The sequence below is a fragment of the Cololabis saira genome, chromosome 15 (assembly GCF_033807715.1).
Source record: "Cololabis saira isolate AMF1-May2022 chromosome 15, fColSai1.1, whole genome shotgun sequence".
Taxonomy (NCBI): domain Eukaryota; kingdom Metazoa; phylum Chordata; class Actinopteri; order Beloniformes; family Belonidae; genus Cololabis; species Cololabis saira.
The window spans coordinates 15,687,519-15,699,919 of NC_084601.1; the positions used below are offsets into that span (position 1 = coordinate 15,687,519).

The following is a 12,401-nucleotide window of genomic DNA, read 5'->3' on the forward strand; positions in this document are numbered from 1 at the left end:
GTGTGGATGTTTTTTTTGGATCATTTCTGAGTGATTAATGAAATTTAAGCTGCTTATGTGCCAGATGTTGTACTTGTTACTGATGTTAAGAATTTCTAACCTATAATGCCAGATGTGTTGTATTTGTTAAATGAATTTCTGAGACCTCTGCACCACCATCATTAAAAAAGGCAAATCATTTTGTTTTATATGATTAAAAAATAAAATATCAATAAAGATATTAAGAGTAAAAACCCAATGTATCCATAATGATACAAAAATTATTATATAATAATTTTTAAAGAGAAATAGGGGTGTTTCACTTCAAACAGAAGTTATTCAGAAAAACTAGAATTTTTTTGCGTAAAATATCATATGTCCGGCTTTACAGCGTGAAAACAACATTCATGTGCATAAGGTGCATGATGTATATCATGTTATTACAATCCCTGACGCAGCACAACAGGGTATGAAAAAAAAGCTCATAAAAGCCCAGACGCAGCAACCTGGGTCAAAAAGGAACAATGGTGCTTAGTAGCACCCCTGCAAGGCTTAGACAGGCGGTCTGTGCAACTCCTCTCTTTTTTGTGCAAGATGAGTCAGTTTGCAGGGTGTGCATATGTGTGTGTGGATGTGTGTGTGTGTGTGTGTGTAATTTGGTGGGTAAAATGCCTATAATCGGTGTGCTCTTAGCTCTCTATGCAGAGTGCGCTGAAAATATGCTTATATATACAGTAGCACATACAATATAATAATGTGCTGTTCCTGGTATGATTTAAAAAAAAAAAAAAAAACTCGCAACTCGCAACCTTTATTTATGGTTGTGTGAATTTCATTGACTACATCTGGGGTGTTACCCACCAGGGATGGCATGCTGCTGCCGTTAGCCTTGAAAGCCAGGAAAGGACAAAGGGTTAACTCTCTAAATACTAACTTTGAGTTTCAATCAGTCTTCCTGTCGCCGGTAGAACGTCTTTGCTCACACCATGAAAGCATGATGACTGGCGACCGAGTGGCATCCATCCTGAGTATCAACACCAAGCTCCATCGTAGCTTCGACTCCAGTGACAATAGTATAAAAGCTGTCAGTGGCACCATCGACAACAAGTCAGCCAATGCTGCTTTGAGCAGTTTTTAAAGCTAAAAATGGCCGTTCTTACTGTAATGGTTAATTTATATGAACAAATTATACTTATACAGTGCTGACGCCTGTCATATGGTGCTGTGAAAGAAAAGATATGCAGAGACAACACCTTTTCATGCATAGAAACAAACACAGGTTTTCTTCTTTTTCAGTTCCTGCATAGCTCATGTGAACGCCGCACACAGATTCATTTCTGAATCCGTTTCATGATTCAGGGAGGCGGCTGCTGTAGCACGACCCACTACTTTGCAGTTATGTTATCTTTTTTGAGGCCTCAGTACATAATGTGTGTAAGAAGCATATCCTCCCTTTAGATCGGGTTGTTTGGAGTTTTCCTGACCTAAATACAGTTTCCTTCATACAAAGGAGCTGCTCTCTCGATCCGGTGTTTATTGAAAGCTCCAACTCAAAATGCATTAGATCAGAAGGAAATCTTAATAACTCATCCCGCTGGCAGAATTTTAAACCTCATTTACCACAAGCCAGTCGTGTTTCATTTTTGCAATGCAAAAGACAGATGCTCAGTCTCTGCTTTGGTATGGTAATGATAACCTATTTGAGTGGCTCATCATGCCACAAAGCGCTTTGTGAAAAAGTTTTCACAATTTCTAGCCATGTGATTTTATTAGTTTCTTCATAAACTGTAATGTCATCTTGCATCGCTTGATCATCAGCCACACATGTCGAGTAATCAAGAGGAAATCAAATCAAAATGAGATTACTCTTTTCCTTATTGTAATTCATTGCTATTAGACAAGAGCCAGTGTGCCATATTGACTCTGTGAGTGACATCCTGCCGTGTGTGTCGAGTCTGAATCTCAAGGAATAATTTTATATACGGCGCAGGGCTGAGATGAGCTAATCCCCTCTCACTGACCACTCCCTCTCTGAGCGGTTAATGTAACTCCCACGCAAAGTGTCTCACACGCAAGGACAGCGCAAGAGATTGGATTCGTTTGATTCCTCATCATTAAAGACACAGCGGTTCTCTAACAATTTGTTTGTCTGTGCATGCTTTGGCACTTAAATAACCTTTTGAAGAAAAGTAGGACGTTAGCAGAAATCAGTTGAAATTAGAGTGGAATTGTGTTTGGTTTTTAGGAAGAACACAAATGCAGATTAACAGGAAAGCATCCAGGACAAAAAAAAAAAAAAAAAAAAACAGGCTCACAGCTGCACACGAAAAATTCAAAAGTCATGTTCATTAACCTACTTACTGTGAAAGTAGGTTTTATGCTGCTCCCTGATGTGCTGGCAAAGCCTTGTGTGAATGGTTCACAGACTGTTGAAAATGCCCGTAAAAGCAACATTTACCCTATTTTGAAAATATTTTTATTCAATTCTTTTCCGTGAGTGAGATGAGAAGACGTATATGACCCTCTTATGTGTATTTATGCAGCTCATAAGGTAAGTTGCTTACCACCAAGACGGGGAAACTACTAACCTGCCACCTTTGAACGTTACATCCTCCCAGTTTTGATGCTGCCTTCGTGTGGCAGTGACAGTTAAGGCTTTCCATGACCTCAAAAAAACCTAAAATATTGCTGATTCAGTTCCACAGCATCAACTGTATGACTCGACACTGGCTATTTGCATGAATCCATGCCACTATTTTAGATTTATTTTACACTTGTGGGGGACATTTGTCTCTTTGTGTCCAGCCAAGTCAAACTGGATCACAAACAGCAGTTTATTTCACACATATATCTTTCTGTTTGTATTAATTCATCATCACCCAACCTAAAAGGCAGCAGTGCATGAAGGCAGAAAGTGCATGCTTAGACTTGCTGGATAGTTTTACAATCAGAATCTGGATGTGCATCTTTTTCTTGTGATTGTTCAGCTCGACTACAGTGACAGAATGGTTGTTAAAGTTGTTAAAAAGAAGTTGTTTTGCTATAAAAATCCACATCGGTCTAACAAGCCCAGTTCACGGTGATAAACAGTACAGCTGTGGGCAGAAGCAGCTGAAAATAATGGCACGTAATCGGAGCAAAAATGCTTTAAAACAGTTTTTCTCTGTTGATTTTGCCTCGGATGCAGAGGGAAACAGCTTGCTCCTGCAGTGCACTAAAGCAGACACACCATGGATTTAAAAAAAAAAAAAGTTCATACGTGGTCGTAATCACTCGATGAATCTGGAAGCTGCTTGTTTCATGACATGACAAGCCTCAGCTCTGCTTGGTTGCCGGTGTTGCTTTTATTCATCTGTGTCGTGAAATGCCTCGGCTTGACATTGAAAGGTGGCTACAAGTACAGAGGAACATTTTAGTTCACAGGAATTTTGGCAGGCGCTCCTACATGACACCAACACATTCATTTGCCGTCAGATTAATGGGAAACAGTGGATGTTTGAAAGAAGCTCAAGTGTTTACTTTCTCTCCAGCTCTGCTCTTCTTCCCTGTTTCCCTTTGTTCCTCTTAATGAATGTTCCCACTGTTTTCAGCCGCGACCTGTATCATCCTGTTAATTAATACTTTTTTCCCCCCTTCTTCTGTTTTTCCCCACCCCTTTTAAACCTCTCCACCGCCCTTTACCTCGCTCTTATTTACCCCTCAGGCCTCTGTTGTAATTGAGACTGTACCGTAATCTCAGGTCAGACGTTTGCTAAAATAATTAATTTTATTGTAGATGAACCTTGTTTTTCAGTCCCCTCGTTAGCGGCAGAAGTGGAGAACATGTTGCGAGGTCACTACTATCTGTAATTCAGCAGTTTCCCACAGAGACTACAAGAGCTGAGCTTGGGGTGCAGGGACAACGGGAGGTGGAGCGCAGGGACCAAACATAACATGAATGCATATTTATATATGTTAAAGTGAAATGTTTTATAGTAGAGGAAGTTGACAGGGGCTGAGTCCTCTGCATTTCCCAGGAATGGGGTCATTAACTCCACTTTTGAACACAACAGAGGAGATGTCAATTTTAGGTTTATCTAATCACCTCCTGCATAACCACCGTGCAGTGTTGACTTGTATGTATTGTGTAAACTGAGGACTGGTGTGGATGTTTTCACTGACTTTCCTGTTAAATATATCTGTATATATATACAGGACTGTCTCAGAAAATTAGAATATTGTGATGAAGTTCTTTATTTTCTGTAATGCAATTAAAAAAACAAAAATGGCATACATTCTGGATTCATTACAAATCAACTGAAATATTGCAAGCCTTTTATTATTTTAATATAGCTGATTATGGCTTACAGTTTAAGATTAAGATTCTTAGAATATTCTAATTTTTTGAGATAGGATATTTGAGTTTCCTTAAGCTGTAAACCATGATCAGCAATATTAAAATAATAAAAGGCTGCAATATTTCAGTTGATTTGTAATGAATCCAGAATGTATGACATTTTTGTTTTAGCATTGCATTACAGAAAATCACAATATTCAAATTTTCTGAGACAGTCCTGTATATTGGTGGTATGGTCAATGTTGAATAAAACTGACATTGCATGAGAGAGAAAGTACTGTTGAAAGTGCATGAATCCTTCAAAGTGCTTCATGATGCACGAATGTGACTGTGTGACTCACAGCTTCACGTATACTGTGCAGTCTCTTGTCTTACTCAAGCTTTTACCTTGAATCTCCCTGTAGTCCAAATTTAGCAGGGGTCCAGCGGTAAAGATACCACAACAGATCTTTCATCTCCAACACCCATCCTTGGTTACTGTTGCTATGCATGGCGGATCGTTGCCGTCACCGGTGCATCCAATAGGCATGTCGGCGCAGCCGGGGAGTCTAAAAACAGCATTCTATATTACAGCATATAATGAGAGACGCTTCATCAGTGTTCTCTCCAAATGTCAGAGCAGCCTTAATGATCTGCCGAACACACAAACACTGAATATACGTGTGTGTGTGTGTTCATGCAGTCCGAGTGTGTGGCTCATTTCTGCATTGTTGGCGTTTTCAGTAATCCCACCTATCTTTATTCCCTCTGCTGTTAATTCTCCCCACTCAAGCTATGAATTCTTTCCATTTCCACTACTTTCCTCTTGTATCCCCCTCCTCTACCCTGTGGCTTTTTCTTGCCTTATCATGATTTCTAACACGTGACTTATATAATTAACTGCAGAATTTTTTCTTTTTTTTTGTTGTTTTTCGTTCCCCCACAAAAAGAAAGTTTTGTGCATGCGAGCGCTCCTCGGGCTCCACATTTCTGTGCGATTCATGAGTGCGTTTCCAAGGGCGACGTATTACTCATTGTAGTGAAACTAACGGGAGACACTTTAACAGCTCTGTGGCACACAAAGACCCAGAAAAGCCCTCCGCTAGAACAGTGAGTAATGCAATTTTTAGCTTTTCAAATGGCATCAGCCTCTAATCACGTTTTCCACGATGTGTGCGTATTCGATGCCAAAGCTGAACAAAGTAGTCAGCAGGACTCGGAGGGAGACACACACACACACACACACACACAATGATTTATTGTAAGTGATGAGTGATTGGTGAATAGATAAGAGTCAAGTGATAGAGATGGATAAAAGCCAAGGAACTGAAAAATACGGCGAAAGGGGGAAGAAACAGCTAAGAGAAGCAAGTGAAAGCCAATCTTTGTGCAGTTACAGGAAAAGGGGCCAAAGCGGCCATGAAAAAAAAAGAAAAGAAAAGAAAAGTAGATGACTGCTTGAAAATAAAGACTTGTGAAGGGGGATGATATAAGCAAAGAATGACACAGTGAGGGGAAAGGCTTATGAGTGAACATGCTGGCCAGGGCTCTTGGTGCAATGCAGAAGGCATTACCATGGAAACGAATGGAAGGAAAGCGCAGACAAGGAGGAGGGGATTAAATAGGAAGCAAGAGATCACTGCTTCGCACCATGGAGGAGGAGGAGGAGGGGGGAAGGGGGGAGGGGATGTTGTTTGGATGAGAGGGGAGAGTAACAAGTGTGGTTGTTAAGTTTATCCAATATTTTCTGGGTAGTTTTCTTGAGGAGATGTTCAATTTTTTAAGGATATTTCTGACAAATTTGACCCCATAAGCACATTTTACTGCAATTACAAGTCATACACGTGAAGTTTACCTCCGAAGAACTATTTTAAATTCTTTGCCTGCCTGGTGCCCCAGTTACTAACAGAGTTTGTTGCAGACGAGGTTGCAGGTCCAGATCCGGTGCACAAGTTTATTTGAAATGTTTCTTTGATTAATTCATTTAGAAAAAAAAAGAGAGACAGTGGATGCGCCTGTCGCCATGGCGCCAGCTGTCTCAGGTGGCTGTCTGGGTCCAGATCTGAGGGTGTGGATCGTGGCGGCAGGAGCAGCGTATGGAGTTTGTCTCGATGTCTTGCTACAAAGACACACACGCACACACACGTGTCTGGAAATATTCTTCACTGCAGGATTATAAATAGAAAGCATCACAAGGCTACACCCCTCTCCTCATCCCAAGTGCCCATGGGACCCCATCATTCTCATCTTCTTCTTTTCCTGTCTCTCCCCGACACTTATCCTTACTCCTCTGTGTCGCTGTTCATTCCTTATTCAAAGCCCTGTCTCCTCATCACCTCGATCCCCCTTAAGTCTCATCAAGTGGCTGTCTTCGCATTTGTTTATCTCCATAGTGATGGTGATGATGCAGGATATCTGGGGTTGTCATGGCAGTGAGAGGGGCATGGCAGGGATGCTTAATGATGATGGGAATTATTTAGTGGGACGGCTGTACCTGGGCGTGTTCTTACCTTGAGCAACGGCTTTTAAAAGGTCTCCTCAAGCACTGAAATTGTGTTGCTGAACAATCTGGACTCCTTTGTTTTACAAGTTTCTGTCGCAATCACAGCTGCGGTTACAATGAGCTGCACAGATGCGGTGCTAAAACCAAGAACGGGTGGTTTTCCTGGTATTGTTATTGCTTCGATAACCAGCGATTTATCTCAGAATTAGCAAGCTCAACGCAGAAGAAAAGAGAAATGTGATTATCTCTGAAGCTCGTGGTAAAGGCGGTGCCAGAAACGGACCTTGCTGAGATCTTAATAAAATAAGCTTTGCTGACATGACAGCCCAGAGCTGCTTTCTCATCCCCCTGATTAATTAAGATTCATTAACAGTCATGATTATTGCAGGAGGTTTGTCTTTGTCAGCCACCATCAACCTGTTTGATTATCTGTTGATCTGGTTCTTTGCAAAATGCTATTAAATGTTATAAAAAAAACACACTTTATTAATGAAAACACATCAGGGTGTTCTTGGCTGTGTTTTCAAAGGTAGCTGGGTTTTTTGGGGCTTTCAACAAATCAGACCCCCTCGCCCAGACCCACGTGGTCCCGGCATCCCAGCATCATTTTTGACTCATAGCCAGAGGTGTCAAAAGTATTCACATTCATTACTCAGGTAGAAGTATAGATACTAGAGTTTAAAAATACTCCTGTAGAAGTTGAAGTATCAACTCAAGTTTTTTACTCAAGTAAACGTATAAAAGTACTGGTTTCAAAACTACTTAAAGTATAAAAGTAAAAGTAATGTAATGGGGAAAAAAGCCATTATGGACAAAAGCCATTGAAAATGAATGCATCTTAGTATAATGCAAATATATTAAAGAACCATATGTGTGTACTATTGAGCATTAACATGTGTTTCAGAGAGCAGGAGATATGATGACTAGTTGCCTATAAGTATTGTAATGGTGCAAAAAGTCAAACTTCAGAGGCATGTTATCATTTATCCTAACCTTTATTGGAATGTACATCCAAGTTTAGTTGCAGGAATCTGAGGGAACGGATGTAAGAACAAAACTGGACAAGAACATCTGAAACAACCACAACCAAATTCACTCTATCCGGATGGAGCAATTTAACTGGATAGTTTTTTTTTAAAGGCCGAAATGAAATAGAGTAACGAGGCTGTTTTTAAAATATAAGGATTAAAAAGTACAGATAATTGCATGAAAATGTAAGGAGTAAAAGTAAAAAGTGAAAAAAAAATTACCCCAGTGAAGTATAGATAACCAAAATTTCTACTGAAGTCAGGTAACAAAGTATTTGTACTTCGTTACTTGACACCTTTGCTCATAGCTATCTGGTGGCTTTTTCTGTAGCTTCAGTTGCAGCACGGATGGCCTCCCTAAGCACTTTGCAGAGTGATTCTCTGCAACTCATCTCCAAAAGGTACTCAGCAATCCCACCAGCCTTGTCCCCTGCATCCCTTCACAAGCTCCTGCAGGGTTCACTCTCTCTCCCCGGCCTCATCCGTGCTTTCTCCACAAAGCACTGTGAGCTGTAGGACGGCCAGTTGGCTTCAGTTGGACCTTTAATGATTGCAGATGTCGTTCCAGCAACGTTCAGTCCAGTGGAATTCAATACTACAACAGTACTGATTGCTGAGAGGAAGTTAACAATTATGCACTATATGCCATCATATACTTGTACCATCCCTCTCGGAAAGCGTTTCAAAGGGATTTAGTTCAAGACTGATTGCTGGTCAACGGAAAACACGACTTCTGGTCACGAACGTGTTAACAACCTAGTTTTCGGATCCCTTTTTCCTACTAAAACACCTACATAAACATATGATTTCATAAAATATATGATATAGTAAGAGCCTCCAGTACAAAAGGCAGTTTATTTTCAAAAGATAAGTCTTGCCTATTTGAACAGTTCTTCAGTCCTAATTGTTATTTATGTAAAAACAGGTTAAATCAGGTCAAATGAAACTAAATGGCTCTATTATATATATATATATATATATATATATATATATATATATATATATATATATATATATATATAATATATATATATATAATATATATACATAATATATATACATATATTTTTGTTTTGTTTTGTTTTGTTTTAAAAGAGGAACAGAATGATGGTAGATCTTTAATTTCTTCCCCAGCATCTAATCATTTCAATTTCATCTCCAGAATAAGAGCTCGATTGTGGGTCATGTGCAAGTGCAGAGGCCTCAGGATAGATTTTACCCTCCGTTCTCATGTGTCTTGGGACCCTGAGAACTTTGATCGATGCTGCATGAAAGATGAGACAAAGACTGGAGGGCTAGACTGTTTAAGGGGTTTTGAATGAGTGCAGAGCGTTGCATGTCACATCCAGAGCTCTAATTAATTCAAATTACTGTGGCCTGCTACTTTGTCAGCACGTCAAGTCACCGTGTGATACACTGTGTCATTACAGCGGATGACGCCCTGTAAGCTTCTTCTGGGGTTAGCAGCTCTACGGCTCGCTGCCGTTCCCCCAGCGTCAGCAGAGTGGTGGAGCTTAAATACCTCCTCGCTCCTTCTGCACTCAGCTTCTTGACTTTCTTTCTACCGTGACACCCACAACACCACTCTTGCTGCCAGTTTGTGTTTCTGTCTCACAGCTTCAGGCTCCAGGGTCCCCCTAAAAAGCCTGTCGCTCCTCGCTCACCACAGCTGCTGCCAAATGGGCTTTGTGTGCGTTTAAAAGGGAAGGGTGGCTAGATTTTCAGTGGTGTGGGGACATCCCAGTGGATATTAGGTGAGATTGCCATCTTGCTTGAGTGACCTTGCTTCAAAATAAATAGTAGAAGACATGGGCAATCTCAATGCCATTTAAAAAAGCAAAATCAAAAATGCTCCCTGACCCAATACAGAGGTTCTTTTCAATTCAGGAGACTCTTTACAATCTTAGAGGTGTCTGCAATTTCACAGTACAAATAGCTAAAAAAGGTATGAAAAGGAGATGTGTCTCCATTACTGGAGTTAAATTCTGGAATAATGCCAACATAAATTTAAAAACATGTCATTCTTTTGTTGTATTTAAGAAAATGGTTTGTAAAGCTATTTTTGAAGGTTATAAGTGCAAGTGACCATCTGTAAATGTTTCTTTGCTTTTCTATTGTTTCTTTGCCTTTTGTTGTTTCTTTGCTTTTCTATTCTCTTTTTGGTTTTCTGGAGGTTGGTAGCCAAAAATAGAAAGTTGGTAATATAGGATAGGCTTTTATAAGCAGTTTGCTTCTGCCTATGCCTTTTCAGTTATTGTTCAACACATTTTTTTGGTTTTGTATGAAAAGTTAATGCTGTGTACAATGTTTTTTTGGTGTTGTTTTGTGTTGCAATGACTGAATAAACTTCATTCAATGCCATTTTAAAATCCTCCTCATTTTTAGAAGGTGGTTTTGAAAAGGTTAACCTTTGCAAAAGGTGGAGAAAAAAACAAACATAAATCAACAGAAGTATTTCCCTGAGTGTTTATTAATAAACTAAAACACTTAAGACAGCACGAGAGCATCTGGAAAATTGAGGATGACATTATTTCTTATTAGACTTTGATCACCTCGCTGAAATAAAGACGCTTAAAGAGGCGACTTCTGTGTTTTTCAGATGGGGGAACAAAGAAGCTCCGCAGCACCATCCGGAGGAGCACGGAGACCGGCATCGCGGTGGAGATGAGGAATCGGGTGACACGGCAGGGCAGCAAGGACTCTACCGACGGCAGCACCAACTCCAATAGCTCTGATGGAACGTGCGTAACCCGCCAGGTTCTCCTCCCTCCATGCATCCATGTGTAGCATCTGTTCGTCCTTATCGGACCATGTTTCCTCCTCAGGTTTGTCTTCCCTACCACTCGCCTGGGGCCTGAGAGCCAGTTCAGTGACTTCCTGGATGGACTTGGCCCCGCTCAGATCGTAGGCCGGCAAACGCTAGCTACCCCCCCTATGGGTAAGCCAAAAGTGAAAATGACTAGAACGGGGGTCAGCAACCCGCGGCTCTAGAGCCGCATGCGGCTCTTTAGCGCCGCCCTGGAGCTTTTTCAAAAAAGTTTGACCTTTTTTTTTTCTTTTTTTCTTCTTTTTTTCCTTTTTTTCTTTTTTCTCTTTTTCTTTCTTCCTTTTTCCTTTACTTTTTAATCTCGACATTTTGACTTTTTTCTCGAAATTTTGACTTTTTCTCGACATTTCGACTTTTTTCTCAACATTTCGACTTTTTTCTCAACATTTCAACTTTTTTCTCGATATTTCGACTTTTTTCTCTACATTTCGACTTTTTTTTCTCCACATTTCGACTTTTATCTCAACATTTTGACTTTTTCTCGAGATTGTACTTCAACATTAATCTCGACATTTCGACTTTTTTCTCGAGATTTCGACTTTTTTCTCGACATTTCGACTGTTTTCTCGACATTTCAACTTTTTTCTCGAAGTGCATAATGAAAAAAAAAATCTAACCCCAGTTATAACTAATAAAGATACATGCAGCATGTGTTGTCTTCATTCTAAGGCTTATACAAGACTTTTCATTTTTTGCGGCTCCAGACATATTTGTTTTTTGTGTTTTTGGTCCAATATGGCTCTTTCAACATTTTAGGTTGCCGACCCCTGGACTAGAATGACACAAAACTCATATTTAAGCATTTTTCTTTTGTCATATCTATGTTTGGTAGCTTCTAATTACAGGATTTCTACGTCAAAATATGTCAAAAATACTGACAAATGACCCTTTCATTACTGTTAATTATTATTCATTAGTCGGACAGTTACAGGTGATTAAAGCTGTCGTCTTTGCAGATGGATTTGTAGGCAGTCACATTCAAATATTCAGTTTTAACGGACTTTTAGACGTGCAGCCGCATCTATAAATACAGCACAAAGTATTTGTGTATTCACTCAGCACGAGTGAAGTTATTCTTGCATGAGATATAAATCTTTCATGCAAAGGTCACTGGTTATGGAAAAACAAGGAAACAGCAGTGAGCTCCATACCTGCCTGTTGAAGCCAGTCGCGCAGCTCTTTGTCGCCCTCTGCTGGTAGACGTCAACACGTCCGGTTTTCCCTTGATGGTTAAACTGAGCACTGCACATATCATTCCTGGTTTGAACTCTGGTTCTTTAGTAAATAATTGGAGGTTTGTTTTTTTTTTTTTCAGGGGATGTCCATGTCGGTATGTTGGACAGAGGAGGCCAGCTGGAAGTGGAAGTCAACCAGGCCAGAGGACTGAACTCCAAACCTGGTTCCAGAAACATCCCAGGTACTCACCTCACCTACTAAAACTACAACACTCGGGGAGGTCACAGTTATGTAGCTGTTCCTTTCTTTTTCTCAGCAACCTATGTCAAGGTATATGTCTTGGAGAACGGAATGTGCTTGGCCAAGAAGAAAACCAAAGTAGTGAAAAAGACGCTGGATCCCACCTACCAGCAGGCTCTGTTGTTTGATGAGAGTCCTCAGGGCAAAGTCCTACAGGTCTGGGACATCCTTTATTATCTTCCTTCTTCCACCTTTTACAATTTTCTGATCATCTTTTTTATTTATTTATTTTTTAAAACAACTGTTTTTCATCCATTCATTATTTCACCAGAC

At 40.2% G+C, this 12,401-nt stretch overlaps 1 protein-coding gene across 1 annotated transcript in view; it reads left to right on the plus strand.

The window, feature by feature from the left end:
* Positions 1 to 12,401, plus strand: part of rims3 (regulating synaptic membrane exocytosis 3) — a 29,656-nt gene that overhangs the window by 14,642 nt on the left and 2,613 nt on the right. The window contains exons 2-5 of the mRNA XM_061742778.1: positions 10,425 to 10,566; positions 10,651 to 10,763; positions 11,968 to 12,069; positions 12,145 to 12,284. Coding sequence (XP_061598762.1) covers positions 10,425 to 10,566; positions 10,651 to 10,763; positions 11,968 to 12,069; positions 12,145 to 12,284 — 497 coding nt within the window. The remainder of the gene's footprint in view (positions 1 to 10,424; positions 10,567 to 10,650; positions 10,764 to 11,967; positions 12,070 to 12,144; positions 12,285 to 12,401) is intronic.